This window comes from Melitaea cinxia, chromosome 13 (assembly GCF_905220565.1).
Source record: "Melitaea cinxia chromosome 13, ilMelCinx1.1, whole genome shotgun sequence".
NCBI lineage: Eukaryota > Metazoa > Arthropoda > Insecta > Lepidoptera > Nymphalidae > Melitaea > Melitaea cinxia.
The window spans coordinates 4075877-4091823 of NC_059406.1; the positions used below are offsets into that span (position 1 = coordinate 4075877).

At 32.2% G+C, this 15947-nt stretch overlaps 1 protein-coding gene across 1 annotated transcript in view; it reads right to left on the reverse strand.

Moving 5' to 3' along the window:
- Positions 1 to 1123: 1123 nt before the first annotated feature.
- The window catches only part of LOC123659152 (26S proteasome non-ATPase regulatory subunit 10-like), a 41002-nt gene continuing 26178 nt past the window's right edge, over positions 1124 to 15947 (reverse strand). Inside the window, exons 8-10 of the mRNA XM_045594406.1 lie at positions 7290 to 7424; positions 3024 to 3096; positions 1124 to 1198 (exon numbers count right to left, since the gene is read on the reverse strand). Coding sequence (XP_045450362.1) covers positions 1179 to 1198; positions 3024 to 3096; positions 7290 to 7424 — 228 coding nt within the window. The 3' untranslated portion in view covers positions 1124 to 1178. The remainder of the gene's footprint in view (positions 1199 to 3023; positions 3097 to 7289; positions 7425 to 15947) is intronic.

Below are 15947 nucleotides of genomic sequence, written 5' to 3' on the forward strand. Positions count from 1 at the left end.
TTTTATCTGCAATAATATTATTTACATGAATAATTTACAATAAAAACACATTACAACATAAAAAATGAAAATAATTACTTACCAATTAAAAGTTACGTCGTGTGCCTGGTCGGGTCTCACGGACCCGTGCGTACAAAACATGCGTGTTACTGCTACGGATGCGCGTTGCGGACTGCGGAAGTGGTGGCAAAATGGCCGCTAGTCTATATCGCGAAGCTACTCAGGAGCGCATCCGGCTAGGATACGAATTCGAAGAAATGTTGTCAATTATTTTAAGTGGCGGGTCTGTCAGACCCACCAGGCACCCTAAGGGTTAATAACTCATTTGACAGATTCACTGAGATTATTTATTATAAAGTAAAGCGAATTTAATTTTATAAAATACGTTCTTAAAAATTGTACGATCTTCGCGCGATAGCGGCGGTAGGCACAGGCCGCTTTGCATCAAGGTCTGCGGGTCAGGTGTCCACTGAGCGTCGTCTCTTGCAATTAGCGCAGTCGCATGGGTGAGTGACGCGGTCAGTCGGCGCGTGGGCCTGTGACGCGCGGTAGCAAAGCTCCCGGTACCGCGCGCAACCTGACGCATCGACCACACAAGAACTAGGTTAATTAAGAAAAACAAAACCTGCAAGCTTAATAGGACTAAAAAACAGGCATCAATTATTGTAGTAATTATGTTAATAGTTAACAGCCTACTTTAAAGTAGACTTGGTAGTTTTTTTTTATATTACAATTTTCATTCTCTACTATGAGTAACGATCGCTATCAGGTGTACATGATAACAACCGGGACCGACGGCTTAACGTGCTCTCCGAGGCACGGTGGGGAGACCCACAAGGATTGCACAAACACTCAAACCACGGCGAACACCTGTATGGCCAATACAAATGTTAGTCATGTGCGGGGATCGAACCCGCCAACCGCCAGCGCAACAGGTACAATCCATGGCTGTAACCGTTGCGCCAACGCGTGTCAATATGTAATTGCTTCTTTATTACTAGAAATAACATCAAAAATAATTTGTCTACGTATCAAAATTATAAGAAATAATAACACTTATTTGTTGATAAAAGGCATTGCCAATGAATTAAGTTGAAACCTGTAGGTGGTAACGCAAGACGCGTGTCTGCCGCAAAGCCTCGTTGTGCAAGTCTGTCTAGAAGAGTGGTCGCTGACCATCATCTTTCACTGTTCCCTTCTGTGTACAAATTGTTATTTTATATATTATCAAACTTTATTGTAGACTTAATTCCAATAATTTTGTAAGTAAAATAATATTTTACTTGTGTCATATACTAATATAATTATTAAAAAAATTATGTGGTGTCATGGGACACCAGGTAGGAACGAAGTTCCTTCGGATAGTATAGAAGCAACACAATTTGAAAAAAAAAAATGTTGAATTTTATATATATTTTCTAGTTCCTGATTTTTTTTTATTGGTTTTTAATTAAGTACATAAAAGTATTTAGGAAATTTAGTATTTTAGAAAATAACAAATACAGTAAAATAAAATTAATCAAAGAAAATAATAATCATAATAATAATAATTCAAACTATTAAGTGAAATAAAAAACATGTCTTTATTTTTGTCGACAGTATAAAATTACATAAATAATTTAAAAAAAGTTTACTAGTAATATTTTAGTTTTACAAACGTCATATTATAAAGTCGCGTGACTGATATTACGTCACTTCCTTTATATATTTTTCTTACCGTTAGTATCACATTTTTTTCAGTTCGGTTGCCCAGCCAAATATCAAGCCTTACCGTAAGGAACTTCGTTCCAACATTATGTAGGTATAGAATAAATACAAGGAAGAGGGGCATGGTACATTTAAATGTCTATCTGGTGTTTTATTTACGAAATAAATTAAAAACTAATCATGTGCCTCAGCTACAACTTTCATTTGACTGATTATTTACGTATCTCTATATCTTAATAATTTAATATGTAATATATCTACATACGTATGTGGCTTAATTTATTATATTTTCCTTGCATGGGCTATGTTTAAGTGAAGTGACAAAGTTTATTTTGTTCAGTGGGTAGGTACTATTTTCAGGTAATCAGAATAATAATTATTTAATAATGCTGCCGATTATCTTCTTCAGAGTAATCGTAAAAAAATCGAGATGTTTTTATAAAAATATCCCGACCGATTTTTCAAATAAAAGTAACAATTTTTCTAAGGTTCATTTTTATACAGTTGTCAAATTTTGTTCAGCTTTTGCCGATGAATTAGGGTAGGTAATGGTTTTTTTTTGTAATTTTTATCTCTTGTATTTTTCAAGCTTTAAAGTTTAATAATAGAAATTAAAAGTAGCTTTAATTAAAATATTGATGAAAACGGTTTATAATCTATACTAATATTATAAAGCTGAAGAGTTTGTTTGTTTGTTTGTTTGTACGCGCTAATCTCAGAAACTACTGGTCCGATTTGAAAAATTCTTTTAGTGTTATATAGTCCATTTATCTAGGAAGGTTATAGGCTATACGGTAATCTTACTACACGGTAAGACCAAAAGGAGCGGAACACCAATGAAGAATGTTTCGAAATCGGGGGTTCATTTTTCCTTTTGAGAGCTTCCGCTGCGTGCGTTATGAAAACAGTTAAAGTTTCGCAAAAATCATGTATGAAAGAATTGATCCTCTTTAACAGTTCAAAAAAAAAAAAGTTCGCGACAGCATATATTTATCTTTTAAGGTTGGCTCACTATAACCTTTTTTATGCTAACCAAGTTTGTTTTAAAATAATGCATTATTTGCGAAGATGTTTTTATAAACATGATATTAATCCTTATCTAAATAAATACGTTATTCATCACAAGTATTTAATTTAAAACAAAATAGCCTTTTACATAATTCGATTTTAATGAGTTTCTCAGGAGATATCGCAATTTTAAAATAACATCGCAGCAAAATACTGATCAAGTATTGCGCGCGCCTCTGTTCCACGCGGACGAAGTTGCGCGCAGAAGCTAGTATTGTATTTATAATAGCTTATCAAATAAATATTACCTTCATTAGCGGCAGGAGAATGGCCGCCGGACTTATCCTCGTTGCGAGGGGACGTTGACCCGTCAGACTGCTCCTGAAACAATTTTTCCCCGCGCCATTTAGAAACAAGATTATGTTAATACGGAGACTGAAATGTTAACACATACTTAAGTACTCGTAGATCACGATGTTTGTTTTGCTTTCGAAAAACTGTACAATATTGCCTTGCATAAAAACAGGTAAAATAAAATTACCAACTGATGATAACTTCTTATACCGGTAAGTCACATGGACGAAACATGAATATTTTATACGTTATGTTCGATATGAATACGTTAGTTAATGTGTATATTTTTTACATACTTGTTAGATTCTGATACTAAAAGATTATTTGAAAAGTTAGTTAATAGATTTATTTTATTTAATCTTTATAGTAAATTTACTAAAACAAATAAAACAACTCTATAATAATTACTATTGAAAATATCACATTATGGTTAAGAAAATGCACATAACTTTTTTTTTTAATTCTATCCAAAATAACTAGCTAAAGAAAAATATATAATATAGAATAGATTAAGTACCTATATAATAAGTATAAGATTTTATGAAGTCTTTTATTAAATTATTGTCGTAGTTCATACGAAACCAATTAATTTACCCTTAAGCAGAAAATAGGTCAACAGTAATTTAGGAGCATTGCTAACAAACTTAAGTTATTCATCGAATTTATTCTCTGATGGGTTGTGTCGTCGATCATCTAACGAAGTAACAAATGCAATAACGTCAAGTTTTAACGGAAACGGGAAATTGATACTGATGAGAGAAAATTGACGTGGCAGAAACATCGCAGCTCGGTATAAGGGTAATGTATTGTAACGAAAGTATTGATACATTGATGCTGTAGTTGGTTATATTTTCATACTATGATAACTTAAGTGTTTATACAAGTTGTTTGTAGATAGTTAATGGATCTGTCGGAATCAAAATAGTTGGACAAAAAAATATAGAAAACAAACTTTTGATATTGAGTTTTCGAATATCTCAGGTAGTGAAAAGAGGTAGTAAAGATTGTATGATATACGAATCCTTTTAATAATAAAAAGGGTGTTTTTATTTAAAAAAACACATAACACCGACTTATTACGTCTACGATCTTAAAAATTTCGTATTCTCGACATTCTTCATGACGTTGACGAAATCATCTATGCTATTTTGGCCTTTGATCAATCCAAATGAAAAACGAATACTTGTCAAAAAGAAATTGAATAACGATTATAATTTCTTCTTTAAATTTATTAGTTTTCGATGCTAGAATAACAATAGGTAGCTTCGAATTTTCCAGTGGCTTAGGGTCGAATAAGTATTGCGACATTTTACAATTTAATATTAATTTAATTTAATATTTTAATATAAATAATAAAATGGTAGGAAAGTCAAAACTGTACATACATTGAATATTTTTTAAAAATAATACTTGGAGTGTGATCTACAATCGGTACCGAAGCCAATAATATAGTTTTTAGAATTTTTGTCTGTTTGTCTGTATGTATGTCCGGGATAAACTTAAAAAGTACTGCGTGGATTTACTTCAAATTTGGCACGAATATTATTAAGAAGTCGGGTCAACATATTATCACCTAGGGGGAACGAGCAGTGAACCTTTATTTCTTCAACGCATTCTGTAACAACGTGTAATCTAACGACGCATATTTGAATGTTGTTCATGCTATAAGCTAGCTTCACACTTTAAATTAAGACATTCGGTAGTAGGTATATTTAGTATCATCATTGCAATCGTGCGAAGCCGGGGCGGGTCGCTAGTTTAATATAAACTCCATCCATAGTCGTATTTACCTATAACGAAATCGAGAGTGGACTTACATATCAGAATTTAACAATAAAATTATTTTCCATCTCTTCGACTATTTTATTTTTGTGTTGAATTGTAGGTAAATATATATCTAGGTAGTTATGTACACAGTGGCGTAGCGAGAGGGGGAAAGGCCCCGGCGCTACTCACAAAGGGGCACCAAATTGTCCACAAAACGAAAAATTGCTGGACATTATTATATGATTTTTAAATTTGGGGTTTTAAAAAGGTATTGTACCCGGGCGTGAGTTAGGCTCGCAACGTCAGTGTATGTACAATAGGGAAGTTTGAATTAGTAACTAGCTGCCCCGGAGAACCTCCTACTAGATATTTTTTGCGAATACGTATATTGATCTGTTTTCATTTTCTCTCATACAAAGCTTGTTTTAAAAGTAAAGAACACAAAAATAATTGGAACGAAGTTCCTTACGGCAGGCTTGACATTTGGCTGGGCGACCGAACTGAAAAAAATGTGATACTAAAACGGTAAGAAAAATATATAACGGAAGTGACGTAATATCAGTCATACGACTGTATAATATGACGTTTGTAAAACTAAAATATTACTAGTAAACTTTTTTTAAATTATTTATGTAATTTTATACCTACTGTCGATAAAAATAAATAAAGCCATATGTTTTTTATTTCACTTAATAGTTTGAATTATTATTATTTTGTTTGATTTATTTTATTTTACGGTGTTTGATATTTTCTAAAATACTAAATTTCCTAAATACTTTTATGTATCTACTTAATTAAAAACCAATCAACAAAATTAAAAAAAAAAAATCAACTAGAAAATATAAATAAAATTCAACATTTTAAAATTGTGTTGCTTCTATATTATCCGAAGGAACTTCGTTCCTACCTGGTGTCCCATGTTATTTAATTTTGTGCAGTCGTTCAGAAGTTATGCGCTTACATAGGTATAGTATAGGTACATTTCTAGGATCTCGTTTTTATTTATGAAGACGATATAAGTAGATGAATGTATAACTATATAATAACCAGGAGTTCCATAATATATTTTAAGTGATTCAAATTATAAATAACTATTTTTTTTATAAACTTCTTTAAACGAAGATTTTTCGTGAACGCATAAAAATAATTTGATCACCTACAAGTCAAGTAGAAATGTAAAAAAATTAATTAAATAATTAGTCTTTTCTCGTCGTCCTTGACTTAACTTAATAAAAAAAATCTGTGGTGTTGTAGATAGGATCGAAGTTCCTTATTATAAAATGTTAATTGCAATAATAATAACAGTCATCACTAGACTATACATTAGACACTGTATAGCCGACATATGTGACGATACATAAAGAATCTTACGCTTTTATCTAACGTTACGGACGTTTTTTACTGGCTAGGGTAGTCCTCCTCAACGTCCCATAAGGAACTTCGTTCCAATAATAAAAATAGTATATTTTTAAAATATTATACTATATTTTGTGTAGGAAAGAAATCAATATAAATATGGACTTAAAAAGTAACACTAGTTTATTAAAATGTAATCTCCTAATCGCATCATTAATACACGGGACATTGTCAGTACGGTTTTGAGTATTACAAACAACAGCAATATGTACTTAGTAGGTATTGATCCGGTACACGAGAGGAGACATGAACTCAATCTCGTTTACAAACACTATTAACTCGTCATTTTATGTTTACACTATAATACACTTATTAATTATGTATTAAAACCTTATTTGTTAGGTTAACGTTTGTTGTTGTCTTCTTGGATCTTCAAACAAGCCTTCTATATTGTTATTTTAGCTTTGATCATACCTTCATAGTCAGGTAAAATATTATCAAATGAGAGAATTATTCTGGGATATCGTACAATTATAATAAGTTTAAAGACACGGTTTGGGGAGTTGATAATATCCGGCAAATTAATCAGTGATAGGAAGAGCTATCAACAGATTCGAGGTGTTTTCCGGTTTATCAGTCGCAAGTGTTTCGACAGTGACTTATCAGGAAGTAATGGTTATTCATAGAGCAGAATAGATTAAAGGTGAAACACGCCTCGAATATCTATCAGGTGCAAAGCTATTATGGGGAACTTTAATGCTACGCCAACCAAGTCCTAAAAAAGTAAGAAAGTCTCAAATTTGCAATAAACGAGGAATCCGTAGAACCTATGTGCTTACTGCCTTTATGGAATAAAAGAGCTCTCTTTAATTTGAACACCTTCACAGTCAAAGACGCAAATAACGCAGTTCCATTGACATTATAATAACGAGAGATACGTAGTATAATATCAACAAATATACAATATTCTACGGTTCTATATAATCAAACAAAAACGGCCAAGCGAAAATTGCAACATCCTTTTTAACTTTAATCTATTTAGTAATTAAAAAAAAAAAAAAACATTTAAGCGAATGAAAAGAATCGTTGATTCTTACTTGATGATGATCAAGGTTGGTGGTTGCAGTTAGCAGATCCAGTATGGCGGAGAAAGACCCTCGCGCAGCTCTTCTGAACCCCTCCGGTGGCGATTCAGCTGCTCCTCCCGCCACGCTCAGTGGCGACTGAGACCACTGACAAAGCAACAAAGTAAATTTGTAAAGTATTTGAATCTTAATTTTTTTCAACATTTATATGCATACTGAATTTAACTGAATTAACGGAAAAAGGGTTCACTGATATGATAGAGATATTATCTATAAATAATAAATATCTATGACATACACTCATGGTCGTTTGTCTGTTCGTAAGCTAAGCAACTTAGTGCTTATGTTATATACACGTGACAGTTGACAAATATATTTACATTTTTTTTTTCGATATAGGAAGAGCCCCCCAGAGCAGAAAGCACTGCAAACGGCTAAACATATATATATATATATATATATATATATATAGCGTTCGTTATTGCTTAAAGATATATATATATATATCTTTAAGCAATAACGAACGCTTTCAAGTCACACACTTATCATATCCAGTGAATAGCTAAATGAGTGGGTATTTGTTAATTTAAATATAACCCACAACAATTAAACAATAAATATTAGCAAATAACTGGTAAACCGCAGGGCGTAACTATTTTCATAATATACGAAAATAAGCAAGATTTATTTATTTATTCTTAATGTACACCGAAATACAGACACATATAAAGAAACATACAATACAAGATGTACAAAGGCGATCTTATCGCTAAATAGCGATTTCTTCCAGATAACCTTTGGGTACTGGACACGATACAGTAGCAGCGGTTAGAGGTGTGCACAAATTAAGGAGATCAAATATTTTGCTAAAAAACCAATGCACACGAGACAAGTTATGATTACATTCGCCAGCAACGTGAAGTTGGTGTGTTTTGAATGCTATATTTAGCATTGCTATAGTCACCATATTTTTGTAAAGGTAGTGAATAATAGTCATAATAGTACTTTCAAATATTATTTTAAAATTATCATTATTTTGAACACAGTACTACGAATAAAAAACTAAAAAAAAAATGTGTGTCAGCTCCGACGCACAACTAGAGTTTACTCCTTCAGATTGACTGTCTAAATAAGCACAAGAAAAACTTACTAATCTAAGAAAAATGTTTATGTACCATATATAAATGTTTGTGTACCATATTAAGTGGAAAATAAAGGAATCAAATACGCCATAATTATATCGGCTAAAGAATAAAATATGCTCTCAAAGTTTTGCACAAAATCGCCGCACCAACAAAGTTTTACTGCTATTTGTATTATGCAACAGATGTCGAGTTACCAGGCGAGCAGCGCAGCGCGGGAGTCTTAAATAATTCATCGCGGAGTCGATGAGCGGTGAGACTTGGAATTTCGCGCCGCATTATTATTTCACGGATTACTATGTTTTTCTTTAAACTTTCTCTTCTTTTTTATGTATCTTAAATACACACATACAGAATACACTTCAAGCTCTAACTTAATATCATTTGAAGTTTTTTTAACACCATTACAGTAAACAGCATCGATTCAAAAAAATATTATGTTGGACGTCAACTTTTTGAATGTACGGATGATAGCAAAATAACGCGAGACATATTGAATACGAAGGCTGAAAAATTACTTAATTTTTTTTTAATTATATGAGCAAGTAACTTAATTATTTACTATACGAAAACTAAGCTATTAATTGTATTTTTATGAGTGATAAATTCAATAATTAATTATCTATTGAATACTTAGGTACTAATGTTTTAAACAATCAAAACCCTCAAAATGAAATTTTATCCTTCTAAAATTTCTGCTTCCTATATGACAGAAAAACGTTTGAGATATTTTGAGACATCAAAATTACATACAAATTTCATACCCTATTTCACCTAAAAACTGAAACATGTGTTCACTCATTTTTAATTAGTAGCCCAGTTTGGTGTTTTCAGTTTCAAAAATGACGAATTTCTATTTTAAATTTTATCATTTTTTAATTATTTCACCCTTTTAAGGATAGATTGTCCACTAATGCTGATATGGATGTATATATGGATAGAATATTGCATATTGATTCATTTTCAATAGTACGAAAATTAAGTTTCATGCTTCTAATAAAAAAAAAAATGAAAGACGTTTCAACACCTATTTGACGCCCTTAGATATATAATTTGTCAAAATCAGTTCTTATTAAACGTTTATTTGCAATAAGTTTGTAATATTTGTAGCACAAAATATGAAATATCTTTATACAAACTTGTTCGAGTCCTTAGATCACCTTAATCCAATTGTGTCACAAAATACGTTCTCAGCGAACGTTTGTATTCAGCCTGGAACATCCTACTGCTGGGCATACGACTCTTTCTTCATGTAGGAGAAAGATTGCAGCTTAATCCACCACGCTGCTCCACTATGGGTTGCGAATATGTTAAAAAAATACACAAACTATATACAACCAACACACAGGGTAACTTGTCAAACGAAATTATAACAAAAACACCTGATCCGGATTTATTGAGACAATATTGGGCAAAGATGTGGGAAGATCCTGTTCAACACAATGATCAGGCTAATTGGATACAAACCGAAACATCAAACAACGATGGAACAATACGACCAATGACATTTGAACATATCCCCCTGCTAACATTTGAAAAAGTTCTACGAAATTTACATAATTGGAAATCACCAGGATTAGATTATATCCATAGTTACTGGTACAAAAAACTCACAAATATCCATAAATATCTTTACCATCAATTAAATAACTTTATACAAAAACCAGAAATCATTCAATTGTACTTAACAGCAGGCATAACATTTATGATACCCAAAAGACAAAAACGACCTCTCTAACCCAGCAAAGTACAGACCTATCACATGGCTACAAAATTGTTGTTTAATATAAACTTAGTGTGTGGCAACTCTGAATTATCAATAGTACATATCCGTTTCCGATATAGACTTCTTGTCTTTAGTCAAGTAATGAATGCTCCAGTAATGTATACTAATGTAATACTGTGTCGTCAAGAAATAAACTGATTGTAAATAAGAAGCCAGCATTTAAGCATTTTTTATTATTTAAGTTAACAAAAATTTGTATAAAATATTAACATCTTGCATATCCGAGTTAATATACGCGCATTCCGACTTTAACAATATTTTAGCTGAACAACAAAAAGGTTGCCGAAAGTATAGCCAAGGGTGCAAAGAACAATTAATATTAGATTCCATAGTCCTTAAAAAAGCCCAAAAAACCAAATCCGATTTATTCAGTATGTAGATAGACTACAAAAAATCATTTTTGTAGTCTATTTTTCTTTTGATTCAGTTCCTCACCCGTGGCTTATGAAAGTCTTAAAAATTTGCAAAATACATCCAACTATAATTAACTTTTTAAAGGTTACGATATCAAACTGGACAACCGTACTCCAACTCACAACGCAAGCCACATCACTAGTAGAGACCGATAAAATCAAAATACAACGAGGCATATTTCAAGGAGATGCTTTGAGTCCTTTGTGGTTCTGTATTGCCCTTAGCCCTCTCTCGAATATACTAAACTCCACTTCATTAGGAATTTCCTTATCTGTTCGACAAACTGACAAACAGACGGACATAGGCAGTGAAGATTACATTTTTAACCATCTCATGTATATGTTATGATATTAAATTATACTCTAGCACTGAAGATTAACTAATCGAAATAACTAAAATAACAGAATAGTTTACAAAGGACATACAAATGGAATTTGGAATTGATAAATGTAGAATCAACTCAATTAAGGCAGGGAAAAATTATCAACATCATTATAAGCTAATAACAGGAGAAAAATAGAACCATTAAATGAAGAAGATACCTACAAATACTTAGGGTACGACCAATCTTTACAAATACATCACAAGGAAGCTAAGACTAGACTGACACAACAATTTCAACACTGACTAAACACAATACTAAAAACACTGCTATATTCACGTAACACTACCTAGTAATCAACACCTTTGCAATACCTATACTTACACATTCTTTTGGTATTATAAAATGAACAAAATCGGAATTCAAGAGCCTACAATGAAAAATTAACATCCCCATAACTAAATCCCACAAACACCACCCCAGATCATTCTTACAAAGACTAACACTACCTAGAAAAAAAGGAGGCTGAGGCCTCATAGATATTTTAAATTTACACAATAAACAGATTTCTACTCTCAAAAAATACTTTTTTGCTAAAATAGAATCTTCCAGACTTCATAAAATAATAACAAAAAATTATGTGGTGTCATAGGAAATCAGGTAGGAACGAAGTTCCTTCGGATAGTATAGAAGCAATACAATTTGAAAAAAAATTGAATTTTATATATATTTCCTAGTTCTTGCTTTTTTTATTTTAGTATTTAGGAAATTTAGTATTTTAGAAAATAACAAATACCGTAAAATAAAATAAACCCAAAAAAAAAATATTAACAATAATAATAATACAAACTATTAAGTGAAATAAAAAACATGTGTCTTTTATTTATTTTTGTCGACAGTACAAAATTACATAAATAATTTAAAAAAAAGTTTACTAGTAATATTTTAGTTTTACAAACGTCATATTATACAGTCGTGTGACTGATATTACGTCACTTCCGTTATATATTTTTCTTACGGTTTTAGTATCACATTTTTTTCAGTTCGGTCGCCCAGCCAAAATGTCAAGCCTGCCGTAAGGAACTTCGTTCCAAAAATGGATCAAGCTTTTACGCCTCTTAACCTTAAAATTAGGAGTGCTCAGAAAAATGAATGATTAATTGACGACAGAACTAAAATCACAGAATGGGCCCAGAAATCTCTACACGGAAGACACCCCCAGGATCTATGCCTTTCAAACGTCGACAAAGAAGCGTCGAACGAGTGGCTTCATCGAGGTGCACTCTTCCCGGAGACTGAAGGATTCATGATTCATGACAGGATCAGATCATTGAAACAAAAAACTATAGAAAATATATAATTAAATATTTAGCCACCACTGATTCTTGTAGAAAATGTAAAAGTAATCCAGAAACTATCCAACATAACCGGCGCGTGCAAATCATTAGTCCAAACGGACTATAAACACAGACACGATCAAATAGCCAGTATCATACACCAAAAACTTGCTTATGAATGTAAATTAACTGACAAATTATTACCATATTACAAATACACCCGAGAGCCCACGTTAGAAAACTCCACTACTGTACTTTGACCGAGGCATCCTTACAGACCGCACAATCCACTTTAATAGACCTGATATAACACTAATTGACAAAATAAGCAAGACTGGTTTTCTTACTGACATAGCAGTACCCAACACACATAACCTACAATCAAGAATCGCTAAAAAACTATCTAAATATACTGAATTAAAAAATTAAATAACCCGAATTTGGCATTTACAAAAAGTTACAATAGTCCCAATAGTACTTTCCACAACAGGAGTTATACCTATTCAACTGCATGCTCTCTCTCTCTACAAACACTAAAATTACCAGCGAGCGCTTACCAATTATTACAAAAAGCAGCAATTCTAAACACATGCAGATTGGTAAGAAAATTTCTCCAAAGTGAGCCCAACCAACCTGATTAACGACTAACATTCATATAAACTGTCACGCCAACGCTTATAAAATATAATGTATATAAATTTAATAATCTTTTATTTGATAACCCGTTGATGTACATTTGGCTTAGGCCCATGTCATCGACTACCCGGCTTAGTGGTTACTAGCCGAGATTATACAACGTAAAAATAATAATAATAATAAAACCTCTTCTTTTGTACACCAAGAATGAGCAAAATTACAAAAATAAAAACAGGAGATAAGTACAAAAGGCGCAAAAGATAAGTCAAGTAAGTCAATCGAGACACTAGGATTTAGTGTTAATTAAGTATTAGAACTAAGGTAAAGTTGCTGGATAACTTTAGGTACATTACAAATTGAGGCTACTTGAACAATAATCGTGTTTGCTCGCAAACGAAAAAAACCGACTTCAATTACATCGACGAGTAATACAACGTAGATCGATGAAAAAATAGTCAAGTAACTACGCGTTATCAAAGATTACTCAAAAAGTAGTTATCAGATCTCAATAAAATTTATATGTGACCACATTACAAACATCAGCTTTCGATTAAATTAAAAATTATTAAAATCGGTACACCCAGTAAAAAGTTATTGTGGATTTTCAAGAGTTTCCCTCGATTTCTCTAGGATCTCATCATCAGATCCTGGTTTCCTTATCATGGTACTAAACTTGGGATATCTACTTTCCAACAAAAAAAGAATTATTAAAATGGGTACATCCAGTAGAAAGTTATGCGGTATAATACAACGTAGGTCGGCGAAAAAAGCGTCAAGTAAAAACGCATTATTAGATATAACTCGAAAAGTGGTTGTTAGATCTCAAATAAATTTAAATGGAACCAATTGCCACACACCACCTTTCGATTAAAAAAAAAAATTGTCGAAATCGGTCCACACGGTCCAAAGTTCTAATGTAACATACATAAAAAAAAAATACAGTCGAATTGAGAACCTCCTCCTTTTTTGGAAGTCGGTTAAAAACAAGATTATAATAAACATTTGGAACTTTATAAAATAATGTATATGCAAATGTAAAGTACACATCCACTTCCTTGACTACAAGTACGAGTACAAAGAGTAAACAGACGAACTTTAAAATAACTTCACTTTACCAATATATTTTACGGTCCAGTGCATATTTAATGTAAATGAGTTGACCGTGATGTCGACAAGCTAAGGACATCACGGTCTGTCATGCCAAAAAAATGCAGGCCGCTTCTCGAGACATGCCGCACTGTGTAATACAATGTTAGAAGTTTGTTAAGTAAATGCATACGTTTTTTTTTTAAATTTAAATTGAAAATTTACTCAAAAGTAGCTGTATCCACTTCGTTTGTAACTACAGATTTTAACTTTCATCACCTCTCGTAAGTCAACTTTACCAAATTTCAAACAATAAATTTATAATTGTGTTTGCTCGCAAACGAAAAAAAAACCGACTTCAATTACATCGACAAGTAATACAACGTAGATCGACGAAAAAATAGTCAAGCAACTATGCGTTATCAAAGATTACTCAAAAAGTAGTTATCAGATCTCGAAAAAATTTATATGTGACCACATGATCACATCAGCTTTCGATTAAATTAAAAATTATCAAAATCGGTACACCCAGTAAAAAGTTATTACGGATTTTCGAGAGTTTCCCTCGATTTCTCTAGGATTCCATCATCAGATCCTGGTTTCCTTATCATGGTACCAAACTAGAGATATCCCCTTTCCAACAAAAAAAGAATTATCAAAATCGGTACATCCAGTAGAAAGTTATGCGGTATAATACAACGTAGGTCGACGAAAAAAGCGTCAAGTAAAAACGCATTATTAGATATAACTCGAAAAGTAGTAGTTAGATCTCAAATAAATTTAAATGGGACCAATTGCCACACACCACCTTTCGATTAAAAAAAAATTGTCGAAATCGGTCCACACGGTCCAAAGTTCTGATGTAACATACATAAAAAAAAATACAGTCGAATTGAGAACCTCCTCCTTTTTTGGAAGTCGGTTAAAAAGTGTCATCAGGTCATAGTATGGACTCAATTTTTTCCAAGTTTCATTGAAGTTAAGGCAGTATTTTTAAAGGTCTTAAAAATTATATTCCCCTAATATTTTCAGGGATGGACTGTTACAATTTTTAACCGACTTCCAAAAAAGGAAAGGTTCTCAATTTGACTGTATTTTTTTTAAATGTATGTTACATCAGAACTTTGGACCGTGTGGACCGATATCGACAATTTTTTTTTAATCGAAAGGTGGTGTGTGGCAATTGGTCCCATTTAAATTTATTTGAGATCTAAAAACTACTTTTCAAGTTATATCTAATAATGCGTTTTTACTTGACGCTTTTTTCGCCGACCTACGTTGTATTATACCGCATAACTTTCTACTGGATGTACCGATTTTAATAATTCTTTTTTTGTTGGAAAGTAGATATCCCAAGTTTAGTACCATGATAAGTAAACCAGGATCTGATGATGGGATCCAAGAGAAATCGAGGGAACTTCTTGAAAATCCGCATTAACTTTTTACTGGGTGTACCGATTTTAATAATTTTTAATTTAATCGAAAGCTGATGTTTGTAATGTGGTCACATATAAATTTTATTGAGATCCAATAACTACTTTTTGAGTAATCTTTGATAACGCACAGTTACTTGACTATTTTTTCATCGATCTACGTTGTATTACTCGTCGATGTAATTAAAGTCGGTTTTTTTTTTCGTTTGCGAGCAAACACAATTATTATTCGTATATTCATTACTGATTCAATACACGTCTAAGGGGGAAATTTAATTTCGTTTAAAATAAACTCACCAATTTATCATCGTGATTGGATTACGGGCACAAAAAGCATTTTCGTGAATGTCAAGTGCTTATTTAACGTCGGTGAGAGAAAACAAAAATAGAACACCGATTTCTATACAGGTTTATTTTTGACGATTTACAATGAAAAAAAAATGAAAATCCAAAACTGCACGCCTCCACGTACACACCTTTGAAACTATTGTCTGCAGCTTATATCTAGCAGTTC